Source organism: Castor canadensis, chromosome 13, assembly GCF_047511655.1.
Source record: "Castor canadensis chromosome 13, mCasCan1.hap1v2, whole genome shotgun sequence".
In the NCBI taxonomy this organism is placed as follows: Eukaryota; Metazoa; Chordata; class Mammalia; order Rodentia; family Castoridae; genus Castor; species Castor canadensis.
In genome coordinates, this window is record NC_133398.1 from 10,108,793 (window position 1) to 10,134,888 (window position 26,096).

The window sequence follows — 26,096 nt, forward strand, 5'->3', positions numbered from 1 at the left end:
CCATGAATGTGAAATGAATCTCTAAGTGCTCCAGATGAGAGTAGGACTGGGAGTAGAACCCTGGAGACGACTGAAATGCTGCAGACCGATGAAGGAGAAGAATAAGCAACAAGTTGATAATAGCTGAAGAACACGTCTAAAAAATACGTGATACAGCCTCTGTTTCTTTCCTCAGCTCTCTCACACCTCCTTCTGTCTGACCAAACATACTTTTCAGAGTCAAAATGATAAGACCATTTCTTACGCCTCTCATCTTTTCAATAACCATTAGCAAATCACAGGAGCAATCTTGATTCTGACCATTGGACCTGTTAGGTGTTATCTCAGAAGAACAACATTGTCATTTGGGTTGACAAATGTATGAAATGCCCCAGTGTCTTATTAACATCTGCCAGAACTCTGCATGTGATACATAGAGCTACAATTCCTAGTTTCCATTGTTACTGAACCTGTGTCTCTTGTGTTTTCATAAATGCTTTGACAAAAACTTGAACCAACAGCCATTGTTTTCCATTACTGTAACCTGGAAACACAAAATTCATTTTTTAAAGTTCATGTGTATAATTTTTTTTTTACTTTTTGAACTGTTATCAATTAGAGTTCCAAACATACCTTATTTCCGATTATAATTTATTATTATACAGTAGTAATTCTTAACCACAAGTACCTTTGTAGGAGTGCCTCCTGCAAGGCAGGTATATTCCTAAGTGTTTTTCCCATGTCATCTCTCATGTATACAGTCTTCAGGTATAGGATCCAGTATCGCGTATTTGGAAATAGAGGTTAAAGAGGATAGATAGGTTACCTGTTCACATCTGAGAAGCAGGGGAGCCACACATGACCCTAGTTCTGTCTGACTCAAAGCCATTTGTCTCTTACCTAGCATGTGGCGAGAACTGAGTGGGGACAGACAGGATGGGAAACCTTGTCAAAAAAGCCCCAAACTCTTCCATCTTAGATAGCTTGACCCTCAAGTCAGACGTTAACATTTCCCTATGGCTCTCCCCAGTTTTTGCCCAATATGTGGTAATTTCTAAATGTTAAATTCACTGTTTCAGACTTCCTCCCCTCCTCCTGCCCCTTTGATCTTCCAGGCCCTCAATACCGCCTGGAGAAGCAGAGCGAACCCAATGTCGCCGTGGACCTGGAGAGCACGTTGGAGAGCCAGAGCGCATGGGAGTTCTGCCTGGTCCGCGAGAACAGTACGTTGGCCACCTCGCTCCGTGCCTGCTTTGTCCATTGCAAACCTGCTTAGGAGTCATGTGTATGGGAACATTTGCTGACCTGGCTCCCCTAGGCAGATTGGAAGTTACTGTTTTCTAAGGCAGACCGCAGTCTTCATGCCAGAAGTGTGTCCCAAAGTGAAATGATAGATTCCATGCTGTTTGGTAGAGTCCACATCCTGTTTAGCACTCCATGATTAATACTCTTCTGTTGAACTATATCTTCCTAAATTTGGAACAGCTCTGGAAACAGAAGTGTGAGGCCTTTTCTAAGACAAATTTCTTTTGTACATAAAGCAACTGGCCCTGTCAGTATCGCTGTTCAGGCATCAAGTTTTAGAAAATGTTAACCATTTGAATACTCTTAAGCAGGAGGCAATGTAGTGATTCCTAGTGCCACTTTAAGAACATCCTTAAAACTTCAGTGAGTCCTTTCATCTTCTCTTCAGAATTTCCAAATCGTGATTTTTTTTTTCCTTCCCTCTGCTCTGTACTCCCACCTACTTAAGGAGCAAGTGGTATATGAAAATTGTGATTGTGGCAATAGGCTGCAGGTGGTTGTTCCTACTGCAAGGCTTTCACACAGGCTGTTTCTTCCTCCTGAAACACCCTTTCACCCATTCTGGTTAAATCTTTCTCATCCTTCGTCTCTGTTTAAATGTCACATCTTCAGAGCTGTCACCTATGACCTCTTTCACCCAATCCCCTAAACCTGATCCTCTTCTGGGTCCCTCATTATACTGCTATAGGTCATTGCATATGTTTCTAGTATAATATGTATCTTTCTCAGTGATTGATTGATGTCTGCCTCCCCCACTAGATTGTCACCTCTGTAAGGGTGTTCCTGACCCAGGCCAGGTTGTCCTTCGTTAACTCAGCAGTCTGCCAAAGATCACATACTGTAAGAACTCAGTAAAGGGAATGAGTGAATAGATGGTAGATCTTCAGTCATGCCACTGACCCTCTAAACCAAACAGTCTATTGCTCTTCAACCAGGGCTCCTCTTCTGAAGCAGCATGCACACAATTTACCTCGAAGGTGAAATGTGCTCTTTGGCATTCAGCATATTCTCAAAGGTTGAAGTTGGTGTCTTCACCATCCACAACCAAAATAAGTAGTAAACATTTGTAAAAATGCTCCTCCCTATTAACAATCTAATGTAAGCATTTTAAAGCAGAATGCAGTACTTTCCACCTATCAGGTAAGCCAGGTATTTCAAAAAGAGTCCTCATGGATGAGGAGAATACAGGGCAACAGCATATTCGAACTCCGGTGACAGCAGTGTAGCAGTATAACACAGCTGTACATATCAGGAGGCCTAAAAATGTCCTACCCAATATTTCTGCTTTTGGAAATCGGTCATGAGAAGAAAATCTAAAATGCACCAAAGATTTATGTGTAATGATAGTTTTCACAGTATGTTTCTAGTATCTTATATTGGAAGACTATAACTTATTCTTATGTTATAAGAATATAACTTATCCCTATTCTGGAAAACAAATATAGAGTTTCATACAGGATATACTATCTGATCACAGTGAAATTAGGCTAAAGATCGGAAAATATTGTATATTTGGAAATTGAGAAATAAGTTTCTGGACCAGTGTTTTTAGAAAGGAGTAATAGTGGAAGTGAGACAATATTTTCATAATTCCTTTTTTTTTTTTCATTTTTGGTGGCATTGGGGTTTGAACTCGGGGCTTCCCACTTGTCAGGTAGGCACTCTACCACTTGAGTAACACTTTCAGCCCTCAAAAACATTTTGATGGAAAGATAATAAAAATTCTACATATTAAATTTGGGGATATGGCTAAAGCAGTATTAAGGAAATTTCACAGACTTGAAATTTATGTATTACAAAAGAAGAAAATCAGAAAAGTAATGAGCTAAGCATTTGGATCAAAAAATTAGGAAAACAGTAAAGGAAACCCAAGAGAATAAAAAGAAGGAAACAATAAAGATAAAAGTGGAAATCAAAAAAATAGAAAATTCAGGAACATCAAAAAGAAGCGTTGGTTCTTTGAAAAAGACTAATAAAATCAATAAACCTCTTTCTAAGTAGGTCAAAAACAAGAAAGAGAAATAACAGAATGCAAATAGTAATAGGAATGAAAAATACACTGCAGATCCTATACTCATTAGATAGCACATGATTATTTTGATAAACCCCATTCCAAAAATTTTGGAAATGTTGATGAAAAGAAAAAGATCTTGGGAAAAGATAACTTATCAACATTGACACAAAAGGAAACAAAACCTAAATGTTCCCATAACTATTTTTGAAAAACTGATTAAACATTCCCCCCAACAACAAAAAAAAAAGCCCAGATAACTTTACTAGCTGGTTCTACCAAAAACTTAAAATTTAAGATATATATATAACCCCAAATCTTACATCAGCTGTTCTAGAGAATAGAAAAAAGAGGTTACGTGCTGTAATTCATTTGAAAAGGCTCTCATAATCTTGGTACCAAACCCTAGAAAAAAATCATACAAGGCAGAAAATTTTCAGACCAATCTTATAAATACAGATGCAGAAATCCTAAATAAAACATTAACAAACTGAGTCCAGCATTTTATCAGAGCAGCAATATAACATTGCCAAGTTGGATTTATTCTAGGAGTGGAGAGTTGGTTTAATATTAAATAGAACCAGTCCATACAATTTGCCACAATAACAAATTAAAAAAAGAAGAACTGTTTCAATGCATGTACAGTGTTACTTGGCATTAAAGGTGTGTTTAGGGCTGGAGGCATAGCTGAAGTGGTAGAACACCTGCCTAGCAAGCGCAAGATTGGAAGTTCAAACCCCAGTAATGCAAATAAATAAATAAATAAATAGTTGTGTTTAGCAAAAGTTTGGTAGTGAGATATTTTAACTTGGATGTAATGTTAAAGGGGAAAGACAAGAATACAAAATAGCATATATAAACTAATCCCAATTATGTTTAAAAAATAAGCAAATAAAATGTATATAAGGAAAATGCTAATCAATAGTGGGTGTTTCTGGTTGACAAGATTGTGGGTAATTTGTTCTCCTTTCTCTTGGTATGAGCTTATACTTTCCAGAGTTTCTAAAGTGAGTATGCATGACTTTCTAAGAAGAAAAAGCAAGCAAGAAATACAGGCAAGTTGACAGGCACAAAGATTATCTAGTGAGAGCATCTCTTAGTGTAATGCTTCTTGTGACACTTGAAATCTCAGCCACTCACAGCGCATGCCACAGTGTACCAAACAGAAAGTCATAAGAACATCCTTTATAACGTAATTACCTGAAGTTTTTACCTGATAGACGTGCGTAACTGTTCCCTCTCTTCCTATGATTCCTTTCATTCTTTAAAGACTCCCTTAAACATCCTTGGGGAGCTATTCATATACAGCAACTTTTGCTATTCACATATACAACTATTCACATATAGGCAAAATATTGGCTTCTTATACCAATAAGATAAAGTGTTATTTATTAGCATCAAGGTAAATTTTTTAGATATGTTAACACTTACACATGTAAAAAAATTTTTTTTCAGATAACAGAAGTGCAGGATGGGGGCATAGTTCAAGTAATAGAGCACCTGCCTAGCAAGCAGGAGGCCCTAAGTTCAAACCCTAGTACTTCCAAAAAAAAAAATTTAACAACAATAGAAGTGTCTATAGTGGAAACTAATTCTTCTTTCTTGTTTCCCCTCCCAGAGACAACAGCTGTTCCTAGTTCCTCTCATATCTTTCATAGGGTCATCTATACATTGTATGCATATGTGATTAATTGTGATTATACATGCAGGCGCGTGCGCACATGCGCGCGCACACACACACGCACACACACATTCATGTTCATATTCCCTCTGTAAAAAACACAAATGATAGCATTTTTCCTTTACTTTTTAGCAACATATTATAGAGATTATTTCACATTAATTCACATTATTCTGCATATAAATTCACCTGTTCCTTTTTAACTACTGCACAGTATCCTACAATACATTGTATTTCAGATTACTTTTGTTTTAAAATTAGGCCCAAATTTTTTACATTAGAAAAAAGATGCTGTGAGGATTGGTGGATAAAGTTCTGAAATCTAGTGTTTAGTTCTTAACTCTACTTCTAAGCATGAACACAGTCTTAATTTAGTTGTGTGACCTTTATGAGCCTCATCTCAAAGGATTTGTAAGATACTTCCAGTTCTTGTACTCTGTGAGTCAAAACCACTGTTAATGAAAGAAGCCATTGCCAGCATTTACAAAAGGGTAAAGGAAGACAATGGTATGAATCAATGGAATATTATAACTAGTCTTATAAAATAGAAGTAATTTCTAAACAGCAATTTATCCTTTTTATAGAAAAAAAAATTTAAGTAGCGATCTCAACTAAGAGCCATGTGGTATTCTCTGATAGCTACCTCGCCAGGCACCAGTGCTCGTGCCTATAGACCTCATCTACAAAGTGGACTGGAGGAGTGGCTCAAGCAGTAGACACCTGCTTTGCAAACACAAAATCCTGAGTTCGAACCTCAGTCCCACCAAAAAAAAAAAAAAAAATAGAAGAAGAAGTTGGCTTGGTGGTGATATATACCCGTAACCCCAGCCCTCAAGAGGCAGAGGCAGGAGGAAAGTTTGAAGCCAGCCTCAGCTATATAGTGAATTCAAGACCAGCCTGAGCTGTGAAGCAAGATGCTATTTCAAGAAAAGGGGAAAAAAAAGTTGGACTTGTACAAATTAAAAATATTCCAAAAACAAGATTTTTTTTATATACTTCGGTTGGTATGTTTGCTCAGGACAGACCCACTATTCTTAAAGCCATTTTAGAAGTGAGCTAAGTTATGGTCACATATTATGCATAGTGTAAGAAAACATGCTGTGGCTCCAGATGGCCTTGGTTCACACTCTGGCCCTGCCACTTACTAGCTTTGTGGCCTCAGATACTCCATTGAACCTTTCTTGGTAGTCTGTCTCCCTTGTAAGGTTAATAAGGGATTCAAGCTTAAAGCAGTGCCTGGTACGTAATAAGCACTCAGTACGTGTTAACTTTAATTAATAAGGAATGAAAGAGCAGCATTCTGTGGCTAGCAGAGCAGATGTATATTCTGGAACCAGAGAGCCCTCACGGAGATGAGATGTGGGGGGGGAAGAGTGTGACCCAGAATGGAGGGGCGGGGGCAAGTCTGTAAGCCTGCATCATAGGATCAAGAGAACTTAGAAGCAGGGTACTTTCCAGATGTGTTATGGTGACCCAGAGTGGATGTGCCTATTATAAGTAAAACCATCAGATTGAAAAGACTGATTTCTATAAGGGTGGGTGGAAGCCAAAGGAGGAATGGGGCACAACATTTTTGCCAATCACACCAGAGGGTGTCTAGGAAGCTATTCAACTGTACTATTATAAGGCCATTTTGCAAATGTTTCATCATAATTTTTATAACTATCCTACAAGACATTATTCTCATTATGAAGAGAGGATGTGACTTGCAAAGTTAGCCAGTGAGTGAGTGATAGGACCAAAATTCTAAGTCAGCTATGAGATTCCAAAGCCCCCTCTGAGATTGTTGGTAACCTGAATTTTCAGTCCTGAAAATGATGATGACAACTGTCTTTATGTGCTGTGAGAGAAAAGCCAGCAAATGAAGCTGATTTGACAAGAGTTTCTGCCGAGGGACTGAGAGCTAACATTTGTGCTTGGATCTTGGCCTAAATAAGAAAATGACAAGCCAAAGTCCTTGAGCTTTCCAGTTTGGATTCTTGTCTGATAATCTACTGTGTCCTTCAGCCAACTATCTGCTCATAGCTGGAATCAGCCCAGAAGGAAGCAATGAGTACATTCTGAGGAGGATGTAGCATTAGAAGACTTTCATTCTTGTCCAAGCCTCTATATAAATCCTGGCACCAAACCAAGCCTGTTTTCTTTTCTACCAGATGTTCCCGTGACCTTTCCCACTGATCATTTGTGGGTAGCCCATCCAGGTCCTTAGAAGAAAGGACCAATTTATTCTTTTCATAGCTTTAGGAGAAAAACTGGAGTTTCCCATCATCACGGCCAAAATTGGCCTGAAATTAAACTGGCTTTATGGAATGCATACAGAGTGTGAGACACTGTCTTTCTGTATGATCACTGACTAGGTTTTGGTTACAATAGCCTAGCATTGTGCTTAAATCACCACGACTAGAATGAGGCTGACCTCTGACATTGGGCTAATCATGTCATTCTCTGGCCGTTAGTTTCCTGTGCAAATGGAGGTAGCTGAATATATTTTGCAAGGTTTTGTGAGTGTGTGTGAGAATTGAATGGGATATAAATGATGTTATATAACACCTTTTAGGCTGGTGTGCTCAACTTTATTTTATAGAAGGGGAAACTGAGGCTCAGAGGGATGAATGATTTGCTAATGTCACAGGAATATAATGAGGAGCCTAGAAAACCATGTCTTCTTCCACTAAGTCTAATGAAAGAGCTAACTCTAGTTATTTCCTAAATAGAAATTGCTGTATAGAGAGGTGTCAGTGGCTCTTTAAACATCAACTCAGCTCCTTTGAAGGAGATTCACAGAATGCTAAGACTTTCAATTATTTCAGTTCCTTATTGAATTCCTGAATTTCCTTAATGTAAGATTATAGTAAGCAAGAATGGTTGGTCCCTCAGGTAGGGATCTTGGTAGGGGAGAGCATCTGTATGTAGGGTACAGCCTGAGAGGCTTCACTCACTGTCTTTAGTTGCCCTTTGAAGACCCAGGAGAGCCAGGAGCAACTCCTGGGCGCCTCCCTGGGCTACCTGACTGCCACTGGGCTCTGAGGCCCTCTCGTATTCCTATCTGATGATTGACTCCTGGATGACTTGCCACTCCTACACTAGACTGTGACCTCTCTCACACACTGGACCGGGACCAGGTCCCCATGTCTGTCCCCATGTCTGGCCATATCTGGCTCATTGTTCTTGATGGAGTGAACCTCCTACATCTCTTACATCACTGGACTAACCAAGGAAAACTTGGAGTTTAGGAAAATAGCTTTATATGCAGAGGTTTCTTTGTGGTGGTACTTGGATATACCCCCCCCCCCCCCCACACACACACAACAACAACTACTAAATTAAAAAGGAGAGAGAAGAAAAGGCACCCAGAGAAAGAGATTTGCATACCCTGGTATGTTTCCAGAACTCTTTTGTGATACTTATTCGTAATAGGCCAGTTCCTCCTGCTGCTTGTGCTCCGGCTCTGTGCCAGGCCTGGAGACTCCCTGGTGGTTCCTCCTGCTCTGAGGCTTTGCTTTCTTCAGTTACAAATTACTGATCTCTCCAATTTCTGTCATGTGACTTGAACACCAGGGCTTTAAACCTCTTTTTATTAGACCACAACTGCACTCTTCAAATACAAAAGAAAATGTGATCATGCAAATAAACTCTATTTACAAATAGAAATGACTTGTGATGTTTGCTGTACATATTTTAGGTTGAGTTATTGCTGAAAGGCAGTTTCTTGTCTGGCTTGGGGGCAGGTGTTAACTAAGGAATTTTCTATAGGAATAAGGTTTTGGTTTTTTTTTTCAAGTTGATATTGCATGATAGCTCCCTGCACATTAAGAATTTAGATGAAACAGAAATATTATCCCAGAAAACCTGTGTCTACTCTTGCTCTCTGGTTAATATGGACTGGTTGGCAGTGTGTGTAGGGGGAAAGTGAGATGTTTGGTGTCACCATGTCACCATGGACAAATCCTCCTTTGTGAGCCTCGTTTCTACATTTGTCAAATGTGGTGGTAATCCCTACCATTGGGGCTGAGGTGAGGATTAAACTATTGAAACAAGGAACTGCAATGCACTATACAGGAGTTCGCTGTCACTAAGTGTCTGCATGCCCGAGGGCACCCATCACAGACAGTGTCACCAGTCTAAGCATATGTGGCCTCTTCCCTCTCTCTAATTCCTCCCCTAGCATCTTAGACTTCCCCTGAGCTCTGTTGAGACAAAAGGCTGTGCTGATCTGCACGAGAAGCAAACTTGTGCCCCGTCCACACCTACTTCAGTGATGAGTGCCTGAATTATGTTATGTGAGCTGATTTCTCACTCTTCCCCCTTTCTCAGAAGTTCCCCCCTTTTCATTTTATCATTAAGTACTAATTAGTATTCAAGGGAAATTGGTCTTAATATATTAAAATTGGTTAAGTGCATTTAGACCTGTACCACAGCCAATGTCTTATTGGAAAATGTAATTGGGGACTCTGTGTATGTAATTAATTGAATTACAATTAAGAACTTTCATTAAGCGATACACTGGTACATTAGAACTGTAAGGAAACATGTTTGACGAGCCTCAAACTCTGTCTGGGCTGTAAGTGAGGGCAAAGAGATTTGCATTCCTTCAGTAGGCTTCTGGCCCCAGGATCCACCCTGCTGCCACTGACTAATAAATGATTTAGTAATGCATCAAGTGACATTTCCACAGTGACTGCATGGAAGGTGGGGTTCTTCCAGCATGTATGCCCTTATTCCTCGATTCTGGAATCAGAGAGAGGCATGCTTCAGTATTGATCAGATGTTACAGGTCTTAAGTATTTTTCCATATAAATTGTCAAAAATGCCAGGTTTCTTAGAACCTGCTTTTCTTGTTCTTTGAGTGGGAATATTGGAGGAAAAAGAAATGATGAGAATTCTGTCAGCCTGACTTCCAAGCAAACCTATAAATGAACCATTTATCCATCTCCTTAAATAGTTGTATTCCATCCTTTAGATACATATTTGTTCATTTGTCCCCAGACACTGACATTGGAGCCCTCCTGTGGGCCATCCACTGTGCTGGTGCCAGCCAGCCCTATCATCATGGAGCCTACAATCATGATCAGTGCTGCAAAGGTGAAAGAGTGAATAGCAAGGGGCTAGAGCCAGTGGTGGGAATAGTTGGACAAGGCTTCCTTGAGGAAAAAGATGAGTTAGTCAAATAATGAGTAAGAGACAAATGTTCCTAGCCAAAAGACTGCTCATCCAAAGGCCTTGAGAAAAGAAGGAGTTTGAATGTGCTGAAAGATGAGCCTAACAGATAGGCAGGTTTAAAAGGCCCCTTCCATGATCTGTTCTTCTTCAGAAATTCTACAGTCCTTAAACTGTTTCTTACCACCTCATAAAGCAAGATTACCTTGATTTATTGATGGAGGTCTGAAATCTCCATGTGGAAAGTTCTCCAGCCAGGTGGCTCTGACTCCAAGAGTTAAAGCAGTTAAGCACTGGGACAGCAAGGATCCCTGCCCTGGTTGTCAGGATGTACACGGCAGATTCTAGTGAAGAATATATCCTACTGTGTGATCCTGATGACTTTAAACAGATTACTGTAGCAGGCTGCGTCCTCTGTGTATGTGTGTGATAGTATATCAACTATTGATCTTTTTTTTTTTTTTTTTTAAGAGACCAGCAAAAATGACTTGTAGCTGAAGGGAAGTGTTTAATAGAAGAGAAGCTTTGGGCTTATGAGACTTTGGGGACTCAAATGGCCTGGGGAAGGGGCGGATATTTGATGGATACAGAGAGCTAAGGAAGAGTTTTTCTCCATGATTCACTTATGCATGCAGGTTTGATCTCACTGAAAAAGTGAGGCAGTTCAGTTTTGTCCCTCGTTCCTTTGTTCTGGCAAGGCCAGGCATGTTTGTGTTCTACTTAGATACTGCTATGGCCTGGCCCACTAACGCAACATGTTTACCTTTAGGGGTTCTGTGGTGGTCAAGGGCAGTTTTGGAATTAAACAAACCTGGATTCAGTTCCTGGTTTGTACTAATTATATAACTGCAATAGCAGTATGCCGTTCTGTTCTGTGCCTTATTTTTCTTGCTTGTATAGAAGGTACTATCCAACATAAAAGGGCATTGGGGAAATGAAATGAGATAATATATTTAATGTGCTGAGCATGTAGTTTCTGGCACGTAATAAGTACTCAGTAAATGTTAACTGTTGTTGTGACAAGAATCCCTGTTCTTATCACAGCCAATCTATTGAAGAGTCTGAATGATATGTTAGGTTCTGTTAACCAAGGTAAAACCAAGGGATGATATATAAACCTCAGGTACTGTTATGGTTATCATAAAACATCACTGATCAAAGTTTATTGTTGCATCACACTTCATTAGTTCTACTGGCAGCATTTATTGAACATTTACTGTGTGACAGTGTGCTATGTAAGATGGAATTTTCCTGCCTACAAGGAGCTCCTATATCTATAGGAGACCACAGACACTTATGTTAGCGACTCACCATGAGAGCCTTTCCCAGAAGGCCACAGGTTTCAGGAGAGGGATCAGATCCATTTGGACTGGACCTTGAAGTATATTCATTTTTTAAAGTGGAAAGGATGTCCTGGCCAGGTGGGCTAACCAGAGCACAGTCCAGCTTGACTGAAACGGATGGTTTTATATGGCATATCACATTAAGTCTTCTACACAGTAGAGTGGAAGTGGGTTTGTTTTCCTTTTATTCGGTCAGCTCCTTGTACAGCAGTATTTTATTGTGTTAGGGCCTGAGCTGAATATTGCCTTTATAGAGCTTCTCCCCCCACCCCACCCCATCTTATTTTCCACAACTCCCCTTCACACTCTGCTCTAGCCAAAAGCAAACACTTGCTATTCCCTATGTTCATGTCCACCTTTCCTGTGCTTCATGTTTTTCCCATGCTATTGCTTGGTGGATTGCCTGCCCCCCTCCCCAATCATTTGAAAATCCTAACTCCTCCTATATTCCTAAAGCACTGGCACAGCACCTGGCCTGTGTAGGTACTGGGTAACTTTCTACATTGGAAGACATGGTCACTACAGGGAGTTGAAAGGTGAGAATGTAACAGAGGCCATTGACCTGGGTAAGTTGTAGAGTTGGCACAAGGAGACTAAAGTTGCTTAGATTAGATAGGGCCTTTTAGACTTGGTCTAAGAGTCATTGAAACATCAGATGATTTTTTTAAAATCCCGTGCAGTTTATATAGGTGATTACAGGATATCTGCCCATAATATACAGTAAACTCATCTGAGCTTTGATTTAATGATTAGTGCCTACTTATTTGAAAGAAAGTCATGTACCTCTAATTGTCTCCTTCAGTTCGATGAAATCACATGCATGAAAATGCTTTTTAAAGTATGCCACAGTATTTGTTGTAATTAGCATTGGTCTCATCACTGACAGCAAACCTGTTACTCTTAAAATATCTGTGCAAGCTTTCCAGCTGTGTTTGTTATCATTTGCAACACATATACACAGCTTTAACTTCACTTTTGTGTCCCATCATGGTTTTCCAAATGGACACCCAGGGACAATGAAAAACCATGGCAATATAATCAATCAAGTCAACAGATCTCAAACTTTTTGGCAGTAGGATCCTATTACACGCTTAAAAGTTACTGAGGTGGGGCTAGTGGTTAGCTCAGTGGTAGAATATGTGTTTAAACCTGTGCAAGGCCCTGGGTTCAATCCCCAGCACCAAAAAAGGTGGCGGGGGATTGTTATTTATTTTTTGTTTTTGTTTTTGTCTTTTCTTGAGACAGGGTCTTGCTATGTAGCCTGGGTTGACCTGAAGCTCAATGTGTAGTCCATACTGGCCTTGAACTCTCAATCCTCCTGCCTTAGACTCCAGGTGCTGGAATTATAGGCAAAGGCCACCTGGCTAAAAAAAAAAAAATCATTAGAGGTTATAAAGAACTTTTATTCATCAGGTTATATTTATTTATTTGTTTTGTTTTGGAAGATTTCTTACTCTTTTTTAATCATACATTAATTATATAAAGGGGTTTCTTGTGATATTTCCATATGTGCATGTAATGTACTTTGATCAAATTCACCCCCTCTGTTACTTTTTCTCTTTTTTTTATCCCCCTTCCCTTTTTAAGCAATTTTAATGGGTTTTATTCTTTTTCTGTACATATTCAGCTGTTTTTATTTTATTAGGAAAAAAACTGAAAATGTACTAATGTTTATTAATTCATTGGAAAATAATCCATCACATGATGGCATAAATAATAAATTTTTATGAAAAATAATGATTTTCTTTAAAATTTTTAATGAAAAGAGTAACGCTGTTTTATGTTTCACAAATTTCTGTGTCTGGGTTATAGAAGGCACTAGATTTTCATGCCTGCTTCTGCATTCCACCTGCTGCAGCACATTGTTTTGGTTGAAGTATATGAAGAAAATTTGTCCTGACGCATATACGTTAGCGAACGAGGGGAAGTATTTCCTAGGCTTTTCAGATAGTTATTGATACTGATTTTCATTATTATACCAAAACTCAAGTAACAATTTCTTAAAGGTTAGTTATAATTTGAAATCAGAACTTTTTATTGCTTTGTGCACTTGAAAAGAATAGGCATGAAAAAGGCAAATGATGTCTTTTTTAATTATTCGTTTTTCTTTTGGCAGTATTGAGGTTTGATCTCAGGGCCTCATGCTTGCGGGGCAGGTACTCTATCGCTTGAACCACTCTACCAGCCCCTTTCATTATGAAAACAGTATTGAGACTATGGGCCACCAAAGGAAACTTTGGGCTGCCCCCCACGGTGGGTCCTCAACTGTACTTTGGGAATCACTGTTAGAGTTTACTCTTGCTTAGGTCCACATTCTTTTGCTTTGCCATTGCTTGTAGGAGGTAAGGAGATAGGCAGGGCAGGAATGGCCCTCAGCACCACTGGTAGAAAGGGGAAGAGGAAGCAGCAGTGAAGGAACAGGGACTTCAGAGTCAGTAGGTCTGTTCCAGCTCTGCCTTTCCTAACAGTAGACTTGGGCAAGGTTTTGACCCAGTCTTGACCCTTAGTATCAGAATTAGGATTTGAATCCACACCTTTGAATTCTATATGGTGTTGTATTTAATGTTTTTAAGTCCCAAGGTCACCCCCAACCCTGGGTTGTCTCACAGCACCACTTCCCTCTTTCATTGCTACAGGCCCTAGAATTGCCTGCCTCCTTGCTCACCTCCTCTCTGTTTCCCTTTACCCTCCCTGACTAGCCAGATTTGGCCATCTTTCCCCTAAGACAGGCTTTATTCTTTAATTCCTCCTTCCTGATTTTTCACTCTAGAAAAAACTAAGCTGCTCCCCCTCTTGAATTCTCTGCTTGTCCCTCGGACCTCTCCACGTTACAAATAAATTCTCTGTCTTTCTTCCAAGGCTTTGTTGTCAGTCCATTTGAGCTCTGGTGCTCAAGTCACTATTAAGCTCCACCCCAAAATTTGATCTATCACAGTACATCTTTGAGTTATTGCAGCTCAAGCGTTTTGACACAATACATTATGGTAACCCATGGCACATAGAGACATTAACACTCCCGACTTTGACAAAATACATTGTGAAGTCTTTGAAGGCACCATTACAGTTTATCTTGTCATTCACAAGGAGACCCAGTTCAGCATTAATGTAGATGAACGCAGTGTGACTTTTGTTTCATTTAATTCCTTGTGACCTTTTTAATTGCTAATTTAACAACATACCAAAGGGTTATATTTCAGTTAAATTCATGACATGGGAAAAGGGGCTTTGGGGTTTTATGTTTATTTTTAAGACATTGTGGTTCTCTCTGCTTTGCACTTTCAGAAGATAAAATACCTTCTCTTGAATAAAAGGTTTTTTAGTGTGAAGTTCATAGTACAGTAATAATTTTAATATCCAAATGGTGCTGTGCCAATCATGTTTCATGTGTGGTTGGGTTCACTGTTACCAGAAGTATACAAACATTAAAGGTATACACACCAAGTCATAGGACTTTGCTGGTCCAAAAGCATGCTTTTGATCTAATGTTTTGCTTCTAATACTTGTCTTTAGGTATTGTCAATTATATACACCATTCATTGGGCACTTCTCTCTCCCTTGTCCTGTTTTCTTTGTGTTCTGTAGCTGGATTGTATGCTCCCAAGATCAGGAGTCCTGCCTTGACCCCACCACTCCCCTCCTGTGGGAGTAGTCTAGCCTGGTGCTAGCATGAGGAGAAGTGGTTGCAAGGTGCAGGTACAACCAAACAAGCCCCTCTGAGCAGCTGTGCTCCTGGGCTTACTTGAGAAATGGCACTGGAGACCAACAGTTGCTCCATTCAGCAGCTAGCCTGCGCTGGAGTGAGCAGTTTGAACTGGAGGGAGTGCAGGACAACTCCTTCCATGCTCCCCCAGGTGCTGTTGCCCTTCTGATCTTAAAAGCAAACATGCCCCTGTCAGCAGGGGCAAGCTCCGAACTCACCCAACTATGGGGGACTTAAATCCCCAAATGAGATATGAATTTATACTGGCAGAGAGTAGAAGGTCAATGCACAATGCATTAGTGTGTTGAGCCAGCTCCAGCTATGTAAGTCTTGAACAAAATTAATATAACGAAATTGACAAGCCTTGCTGGTTATTCCATAGTTTTAAGACCTCTACTAAAATCCTATCATCTCATCTGCCCATTATTAACATTTCAGAAAATATAAAGTTTTCATTAATCTCCCACAGCAAATTTAGTAGTAAAAACTGGCACTTGTTTGAGCTTTTAGGACTACATTAGCTGGTGTATTAAACAAAATATGTCATTCTTCAGTAGCTTCTGTAAGAAGCTAAATCAATTCCCAGCCATATTTATGCACCACTTTATCTAAAAGCATCTGAATTATCATTTACAGCTAAGATGCTTTATTAGCAGCTGGCATTGAAATTGCTCAGTAAAATTATATGTCACGTTATAGTCATTTTTAAATTGGTTTTAATCCAACATCATAAAATGTAAAAATCTTAAGTATGTGTGTGGGTTTTTTTTTTTTTTTTAGTAATTGGCATTTTAGCATAATGAGCTGTTACCTCTTTCCAAATCAAATACCTGCAATATTTAGCAAATACTAATTAGTAAAGAGAACAGACATTCTGGAGCTCAGAGCTAAGTTATATGTAATAATGGCACAGAAAAGATGGCTTTAAATGACTTTTAAAACATTAAAGGATTGTGATATTTTATTAAAATTCTCTGTAATTCTCTCATATATAAAAAGTTCTAAAGTAGAAATAAACACATTTTGGCAAATGGATGATTATTCTGAACTCTCCTCCTAACCAGCCTGTCATTCCGATGTGGACATTACCCAGGAGATGATTGTGACTGTGATTATAGCACCTCTGTCCAAAATCATGGGTGTCGCAAAGAAAGAAAATGGGTTACCCAGAGACCCTTGCAGGGGTGAAGCATTGTGGTGTTGAGTAAGCCCCTGCTTCTCTGATGCTCACCTTCCTGTGGGTATGGAACCTGGTGTCTATCCAGTAGTTTTTATTGCACTCTTGCTTTCTCCTCTGCACAGTAGCACTGCAGGGTCTGGGATACAGTGGTAGGAACAGCATCACTATGCCTGCCTGGGGTTTTCAGTCTAGTGTGGTAACATCTGAAGGAAGATGCAGGGTGCAGTGACTAAAGAAGCAAAGCTAAACTTGGGGGTCTGGGGTCAGGGAAGGCTTTGCTGGAGCTTACTAGAGCTAATCTCTTCAGGAGGAATAGAGAGGTGACCAGGAGGGAGTGAAATAGGGAGAAGGGTGAGCTGGGCAGGAGGATGGCCTATGCAGGATGCTCCCAGATAGGATTCTGTCAGAGGCCTCTCACAGCCTTAACAAAAGCAAGGCCTATTGTAAGTGCTAAGGTTGTCCAAGGTGTGAATAACCTTAGTGTTTGCAAATAGGACATATAGTGCCTAATAAATCAATGTGAAAGCAAGAGACCATCTTGAAAAGCTTGTGCTATAGGCAGTGAAAAGCATGTAATGTTAGGCTACCAGTTATGTAACAGTTTTTCAGTTGACACCCAGATCTAGAGTTTTCTGTTCCCCAAACTCTGTCCAAGGAGTTCTCTGAGTTTTGTGGAACTAGGTGCCCAGCACAGGGCCTAGGACCCCCTCTTTTCTTGGTCTCTGCCAGATAGGTGCTCCCCTCAGCCCCAAATGACACCAGCAACTATACCTCAGAAGTCCACATTTCAGACTCTAAGTAACAATGTGTATGTTTTGCTTTGCTTAGTAAACCCTTGGGATGTCATTTATCCTCCCAAGTCCTTGAGTTCCTCACCCATATAAGATAGAAACTTCTAGGACCTACCAGGTTATCATGAGAGGCTTCAATGCAGTGAAAAAGTGCTTAACACCATGCCTGACACAGAGTAGTGTTCATATATACTAGTTAGTTATTTAGTAAGATTTAGGATGGGCATAGAGGCTTACACCTATAATCCTGGCTACTCGGGAGGCAGAGATCAGGAGGATCGTGATTTGAAGCCAGCCAAGGCAAATAGTTTGTGAGCCCCTATCTCGAAAATACCCAACACAAAACGGCTGGCAGAGTGGCTCAAGCGGTAAGGCATAGTAAGCATGAGGCCCTGAATTCAAACTCCAGTATCACAAAAAGAAAAAAGCTGAGCATGGTGGTACATGTCTGTTATTCCAGCTACATGGGAGGTACAGGTAAGAGAATCATAGTCCAGGCCAGCACAGGCAAAAAGTGAGACCCTATCTGAAAAATAACTAAAGGAACAGGGGATGGCTTACGTAGCTAGCACCTGCCTAGCAAGCTGAATCCTCTGAGTTCAAACTCCAATTGAAAAAAAAAAAAAATTAGTGAGTATATACCAGTTGCCTGTACTGCATGCAGGAGAAGATATAAAGATAAACAAGAAACTTTGCTGCCCTGCAGAAGGCTTTCATATTAGGACAAAGCAACCACCAAACAGTTCTCAGGTAAGGCTGAATATGATCCTCTTACCACTGAATGCAAATCGTCACAGCTGCTATTTATTAAGCATATTATATATTTGATTCAAAAATTTTGACATTTTTGTGAGTGTCAAAAACAAGTTCAGCGAGATAAAGTCATTTGCCCAACAAGATCACACAGCCAGTTAGAAGGAGAGCTGGCAGTTGAACCCAGGTCTCCCTGGCTCAAGGGTTCAAAGCACACCAACCGTTACGATACTCACTGCCAGTCAGAACCATCAGTAGAGGTGCCAGGGAGGAGAGGGAGTTTGTGCCAACCTGGGATAGGAACGGATTTTGACAGATCTAGGGTGAGGGTGGAGGGAATAGTATAAGCTGAGGGTACCACATGAGCAAGGGCCTAGCAGTAAGAAGCCCCTGGACCTGTGCACAGTCTGAGGAGTTGGGAGGAGTTGACAGAAGACATTATGAGAGGGAACAAAGTAGATTGGAAAATCCAGATTATGGGCTGCTGAGATTGCTTGACTGGGGACAAAAAAAAAGTATGTCATTCAGCTCCCTGTTTGTCTTCCTCGTCGCATAGCAGGGCGCTTAGCATGTACAAGGCTCTCACCAGCACGTGCCGAGTGAATGAGTGAGCAGACCTTTGGAAAGATGAATCAGAAAGGTTGCTGGTGTCTGGATTGCACAGGGAGCCTGGTGGCCTGAAGGCCAGTTGAGGGTGGGGAGTCAGGCCAGGAAGCTGTTGACCAGATGGTTTGGGAATTTCAGAAGGAACAGGGATCACTCCTCTGATCTGGAAGGGAAACAAGAAGGTCGGCCACCTACACCTTGTGATTTTGACTGATTCCTGTGGATATGGAGCTGCTTGCTGAGAGCCAGCAGGGATTTTTCTGTCCTTTCTCCATCCCTACTGCCCAGCCAAGGGCCTGCCATGGCATAGACAGTGTTTGTGGGATTAATTGTTAAATGATTAATATGTCACTACTGTGTTTACTGGAATGGCATTATTAAGTCATCGCTCAGCCTTTTCTTCTCCAAATTAAATAGCCCATAGTATTTTAATTTATCCCAAAGCATTTTAAGCAGACACCATTTGCCAAGCCTCATGTATCTTTATGTGCTAAACTGCTTTTTTCCTCCCCAGGTTCAAGGGCAGACGGGGTTTTTGAGGAGGATTCACAAATTGACATAGCTACAGTACAGGATATGCTTAGCAGCCACCATTACAAGTCATTCAAAGTCAGCATGATCCACAGACTGCGATTCACTACCGACGTACAGTTAGGTAAGTGCACGAACAGTGATGAGCCGAACTCTTTATATCAGTAGTCGATGCAGAAATAGGGAGAGAAGCAGCATGCAACTTTTATATGACCTTAATGGCTAACAGTGATCTGTTTTCTAAAGAAATGTTAAAACGATGAAATTTAAAGTACATCCTTTTCCCCACCTGAGCGTTCTATCTTGTCTTTATGAAGCAGAGATTAGAAATAGAACTAACTTGAGACTCTTCAAACCGATTGACTTCTGTGAAGTTCCGTGAGTCTTCTCATTCAGTAATTCCCACACATGCTCTCCTTAGAACTGCTGCATAGAGCTTTGCCACTTGACTTTCTTACTGACCAAGCTCGTTGCTTATTCGTTCAAGAAGCTTTTTAATGATCTCAGAGGTTCTATTTGGATCCTCACTAGATAATCTGGAACTAACTTTCAACTAATATTTGGGGTTGATTTGTTCCAATTAAATGCGAAATTTCTGTTTTTACTTAACAGGAGTAGAACAAGTGTCCTTACTAGTCAACATAATATTAGTACTTTGCCATCATCATCACCATCATCGTGGCTGCCTTTCTAGGCCTCCACTGTATATTAGTTACTGTGTCAAGGGCTTTACATGTACTACTTTCCTACCTAAAAGGTAGGAAAGCTATTTTTACTGTCCTGTCCAACAGAGAAAGTAAATGAAGAGCAGAGAGACAGGCTCTCACATAGGGGCTAGTGGTGGTATCCACCTTTTCTGACCAGCTTATCTGCCCTAACAAAGGTTTCCACGTGTAGGGAGAAAAGGAGCTGGCAGGATTCCAGGCTCACGCAGGCAGGGAGCTGAATTGTACCCAACTTTGCCACACTGGGCTTTGCTTGCCTGTTGCATAAGGGGAGGAAGTTTAATTCTAACTATAGGGCTGGCTAGTTTTACATTTCTCACAAATGCTTTGTTTATCATAATGAAATCTTTTCTATTGTTGGCATTAGTCTGAATCTGACTAAGATGTAATAAACCTCAAATATTTTCTCAAATATTCCTTCCCAATTATTGACAGGAACTTTCAGTGTGCTGACATTACACTTCATTGTTAAGAGATGGGCAAATGAACCCTGATGGCTAAAATTGTGGCTCTATCAATATTGAGAACCTAAATAGAACCTAAAGCAAGTGTCTTCATCTTTCTGAGCCTTCTATCCTGTTTAGGTGAGAATAACAGTAGTACCAACTTCCAGGAATTGCTGTGGGGAGCAAGGAAGGCACTGCACATAAGGCCCTTGGCTCAGACCTGGCAGTTGGTAAGCCTGTGTAAAGAGGAGGTCGTGTGGGGGTGCACGGAAAGACTGGCTCAGTAGTCAGAAGCCTGGCTCTAGCCCTTGCTCACTTCTCTTCTGCATCACCATGAGCAAGTGATTCAGAGCCCCAATTTCCCCATCTGTAAAATAAAGATAATAACAGTTCCTATCTCCTGGAGTAATTACAAGGATGAAATGTCACAGCACGTGCAGAGTACTTGGAAAGGTTCCTGGTGTATACCAAGTGCTTGGTAAATAGTAGCTGCTGGAGTGTTGGGGGTATAGCCCAGTGGTAGAGTGTATGCTTAGCCTGTGAAGGCCCTGGGTTCCACCCTCAGTACCATAGACACACACACACACACACACACACAGAGAAAAAGAACTTTAAGTACTAGGGTGATGGTGATTCTAACAGACCTATTTAGTCTAGCAGACTGCATAGATACTTGGTAACCTTGAACCAAAACATAGAGCCTACTTTTTTCCCTCTTTCTATACTTGTCATTTTACACACACACACACACACACACACACACAGAGGAAAAAAAACAAAACTATATATCTAAAGTGATAAAATTGCTTATTTAATGTTGATTTTTAAAACATACAGTTGCTGAGTGTTATTTACCCAAGGAATATTTTTCCTGGTCTGTCACAGAAATAAAATAATAAGACTGCTCAAAAAGAAACCAGATAGCTGTATGTGGTGGTACATGCCTGTAACCCCAGCATTTGGGAGGCTGAGGCAAGAGGATAGGGAGTTTCAGGCCAACATAGTATACATAGCAAAACCCTGTCTTAAAAAAAAAAAAAGATCTTTGGTAGGATAGCTCAGTGGCAGAGCTCTCTTGCTTAGCAAGAGGCTCTCAGTTCAGTCCTCTGCACACACACAAAAAAAGTATATACTTACACAATCCTTATAATCCTGTGTAAGGGTAATGATGGTGTTCACCTTGTAGGAAGATAGTGGCCACCACCTCTAGAAGGGGGCACTTCTGGAGGCTGGAAGGGTCTGTTTCTTGATCTGGATTCTGGTTGTCTTATAGTACACTTTGTGGAAAAGTCCATTTACATATACTTGTGATTTGCATGCTTTTTTATGCATTTTAATTAAGTTTATTAAAATGAGAATGCTGCTAAGATAGCCCATTTGTGTTTGGTTGCAATTCTTGCCTAGTAGCAAAAGGTCTGCTTTTTCTGAGTGGGCCTTAAGAAGTCCAGTAAGTAACCTGACTGCAATCAAGACAGAGGTTCAAGCAGGGATGTTCCCTGTAAGCATAATTGGCAAATCCATCCTGTTTATTCCACAGTATGAGGAGCAGTGCCTCTCTCCAAGAGACAGACCAATTCACTGGCTTCTGACATGCATACTCATTCAAAGGAAAAAGACCTCAAAAGAGTCTATGAGCTGGGCCCAGTGGCTCACACCTATAATCTTAACTACTCAGGAGGGAGAGATCGGGAGATCATGGTTTGAAGCCAGCCTGGGCAAATAGTTCTGTGAGACCCCATCTTGAAAAAACCCTTCACGAAAAAGGGCTGGTGGAGTGGCTCAAGGTGAAGGCCCTGAGTTCAAACCCCAGTACACACACACACAAAAAAGGGGTCTATGAAGGAGCCAAGCTCTGCAGTGCATTAGGACTGGGTTCAAATTCCTCCTTGACATTGACCTGTAGGGTTACGGTGGACTAGTCCCTTCCCTCTTCAATCTTAGTTTTTGCCATTTGTAAAATGGGGATGATTGTAGTAGTAGTAGTAGTAGTAGTAGTAGTAGTAGTAGTAGTAGTAGTAGTAGTAGTATGAAGCTATATTCTAAATGGTAGCTTATCTTAGTGTTGTTGTTATTTATCATGACTATCATTTTTTATTTTGCCTTTTGCCATCTCTCCCAGTCCCCCATCTTGTAGGTGTTGAAACAGATCACTCAGATTAGGTGGTGGCTCTCCTGGCAGAGCCTCACTTGTAGCCACAATGGAGACCCGTCAGGTAGAGATGGATGGTACCAATGATGCAGGTGACTTTCCCCAGAGCAGTAGTTCCCAGACACCTCTGAATACATGATCCCTCTGGTGGAAAATCACAGCTCTGGGGAGCTTCTAAAACAGTCGGGTCAGAACATTTATTTCTGTCAGGAATTTAAGTTCAGTCTTTAGTATTAAATACAGAAATGTCATGATTACACCTCAGGAATTTTGTGACAATCAGTTAAACCATGCCCATGTGTGTTTATCAGGCAGTGAATAAATAAGCTCATTTTCTCAGGTAGATTAGGTCAGGTATGGAACTTGAGACTCACTATCTGTCCTTACAAAGCACATGACAACCCCCCTCCATTCTCACAACAAACACCTGCACATAGCGATCCAGACATTCTTTCCTTGGATTCAGAGTTCAGGGCCGCAAATAACATACCCTTTATGAGTGCTCAAGTGAGCAGTTTGCTTCTGAGATCAGTAAATACTTTATTCTATTTCACCTGACTAGCCAGGTGCTTTAGATCTTTCTTGACACTGATGGATGGCCTCCTCAGCCCATCTATCCTGTGTCCGAGCAGAGATTTCACATGGCTCCTATAGCAGGTCTTTATAAGTGGTAAGTATCTGTGTGCAGCATTTGCCCAGCACCCCTATTGGGTCCACAGAAAGCCACCATGCAACTGTGGTACAGAAGAGTGTGCACCAGAGGCTGGGATTCCTCAGACTCTGCCATGCTGCTGCAGCTGCATTTTCTGATGGGGCAGCTGCCATTTGTTTCTAAGAAGGTTAGGGATGGGTACTCAGACTCTGATCTGTATGACCCAAACTTAATCCAGTTTCCACCAGACTTCCTGTGACTGAAAAACTAATGGATTCTGTTAATGAAACCTGTGGTGAAGGCCAGATCTTTTAAAATATTAGCAAATACAATTTTTTTTGAGATACTGGGATTTGAACTCAGAGCCTACACCTTGAGCCGCTCCACCAGCCCTCTCTTGTGATGGTTTTTTCAAGATAGGGTCCCGTGAACTATTTGTCTGGAGTTAGCTTTGAACCACAATCCTCCTGAGTTCAGCCAGGGGCTCTCGAGTATAATCCTAACTACTATGGAGACTGAGCTCTGGAGGATCCTGGTTCGAGGCCAGCCCAGGCAAAAGTTTGCAAGACCCCATCTCCAAAATAACAAAAGCAAAATGGACTGAAGATGTGGCTTAAGCAATCAACCTATTGCTTTGCAAGTAGGGACCACTGAGTTCAAACCCCAATCCCACCCAAAAAAAAAAAAACAGTTATTGATTATCAGATATTTAGTATGTACTAGACAATTTGATAACCTCTCTCTTTACATGCACTGGTAACTGAAAGAAGAGATTTTATTAAATAATACACACCCGTTTTTATATGCAGAAACTGGGGTATAGCGAAAAGTTTAATAAGTAATGAAGCTGGAATCAAAATCTGAGGCTGAGGCTGAGTCCCAAACTGAACTACTTACTGCATTATACCTTGGAAGCAAGTCAAAATTGTGCTAGTACTCTGGAATTCTATGACAATTAACAGTATATAAACTTTCACCCTGTTGTCTTATTTAGTCCACAGAGCACATGGATATAGTAGTTCCATTTCATGACTAAGAAAACAGGTTTGAAAGAGTCTGTGAAATGATGTGGAGAATGAAAAGCATGTAGTGTTTACAGGTACATAACTAACCCTTCATGTATACTGAGTCTCTTCTCTCCCCCTTGTCCAGCAGAATATGCAGTGGTATATCTAGTCCATTGCACCAGAGATGCCTGTCATTCACAAGAAAGTGATTACTTTAAGCTGGCTAGGTTCCAAAACTTGTACACTTCCTTCCCTCTCCTCCCTGGCTCTGGAGATGGACATCACCATCCACTCCTCTGTAGACACTGTTAATCAGTCACTGCACTTTCTCTCTGGGTGTAGACCTGCTCTCACAGCCCTTTCCTGTGCAGCCCTGTAAGCAACCCCTAGCAATCAGCTGAACACAGTTGGTTCTTAAATTGAAATCTGTTTGCCACCCCTGCTCTACCAAACAGAAAAGCTTTCCAAACAAGCCATCACACTTGTATTTCTCTAAAACATTCTTAGAATGTTTCATTTTGTCTGCTCTTTAAGCACAGACCGAGCCTGAGCTTATACCAAGTTGAGGTGATTTACATTATCTTCATCTTCCAGATGCTTGGTCCTATGTCCCTAAGCTTAAGGGAGGCAGGCACTGAGATGTGGTGCTGCCCAAAATTCCCAAGACTGGTAGAGGAAGTAGGTTTGCAGACATTGAAATGAAAAGGATCAGATGGTGAATGCCAACCATGATCTAAGAAACCTATAGTATACTATTAATAAGTATTTGTTGGTTGGCTGGCAGAAGCTGAATTACAATGCACGAGGCAGGAAGCTATACAGAAACCAATACAAGAAACAAGGCAAGCTGGATGCAGTGGCGCACGTCTAGCTACTTGGGAGGCTGCGATCAGGAGGGAGGAAGGAAGGAAGGAGAAAAGGAGGTAGGGAGGGCCAAGACATCACCATGGTAATGTCTCTCATTTGCATGGTACCTCAAAACATAATTCCAATTCTGACATGTATCTGAGTCTCTGACCTCATCCCAGATCTGTTGGCTCAGAATCTCTCCACGTTTTGGTTTTTTTTTTTTTCTTTTTTTTTTTTTTTTTGAGACAGAGTCTCAGTATGTAGTTTAGGCTGGGCTCAAGCTCACAGTTCTCCTGCCTTAGCCTCCCAAATGCTGGGATTATAAGCATGCACTGCCACACCCTACTCAAAATCTTCTCTTAATTGTGGTGTTTAGGAAGCACACCCTCACAGTATTTTAAGGGCTTTCTTATCACTTATCTCTTTGCCCACACTTGTTTTTACTGGCTGGACAGGTGAACCTGATTTCCCTGACACAGGGTCCCAGGCTGAGAAGTAATTTGATAGTTGTACCATTTGTACACCCTCACTTCCTTTGCCTTATCATTTGTCATTATAGTCTTTCATGTGTCACTGAGGAGATCTGGTACTGAACACAGTTATTATTGAACCTCTAGACAATGACTAGAAGCTGGTACTCAAAGGGAGACTTTATTACAGTGCTGTTTTTAATATAAAATATGCTAACTCAAGAACCATGTTATCACAAGACTGAGTGAGTGAAGGCAAGCAACTGTTGCCTAGACTTTATTAATTCTCAGGCTCACTCTGACACTAAAAGAAGTTCTGAGTGGCTATGTAAGTAAAATATTTTCCCTTGTTAGTTTTCAATGTGTACCTATAGATTAAAGTTCAGGTAATTACACGACCTGGAAGTGCATGTTCTCAGGAGGGAGGCTGATCTTCCTCTGTGTTTCCATTTTCTCTTTCATTATACACTAAGGAGATAGATAGCATTCTCCCTAAAATGATCACAGGAAGACATGCATCACACTACATCCTACAATCCCTGGATCTACTGAGTAATTTGAGAATGACAATTCTGTTAAATGATTGTTCTGTCCCTATTATGGCAGTATTTTCTGAAACAACATTTAGGAATTGAGTTTAATACTAATGAATTTATAAAATAGCAGGACAGAACTTTCCAGATTGCCTCCAAGAAACTCCTTTATTACTACATTAGTGTGAATGTAGTGATTGGGTTGAGGGAAAATCCTGAGTGCAAATG

At 40.7% G+C, this 26,096-nt stretch overlaps 1 protein-coding gene across 9 annotated transcripts in view; it reads left to right on the plus strand.

Moving 5' to 3' along the window:
• Mapkap1 (MAPK associated protein 1) overlaps positions 1-26,096 on the plus strand; it is a 236,359-nt gene that overhangs the window by 177,376 nt on the left and 32,887 nt on the right. For 8 of the 9 annotated variants that reach the window (XM_074053192.1, XM_074053193.1, XM_074053197.1 and 5 more), the window contains 2 exons: positions 1,095-1,202; positions 19,021-19,161. In XM_074053192.1, coding sequence (XP_073909293.1) covers positions 1,095-1,202; positions 19,021-19,161 — 249 coding nt within the window. The remainder of the gene's footprint in view (positions 1-1,094; positions 1,203-19,020; positions 19,162-26,096) is intronic. The other variant, XM_074053194.1, reaches the window with a different exon arrangement.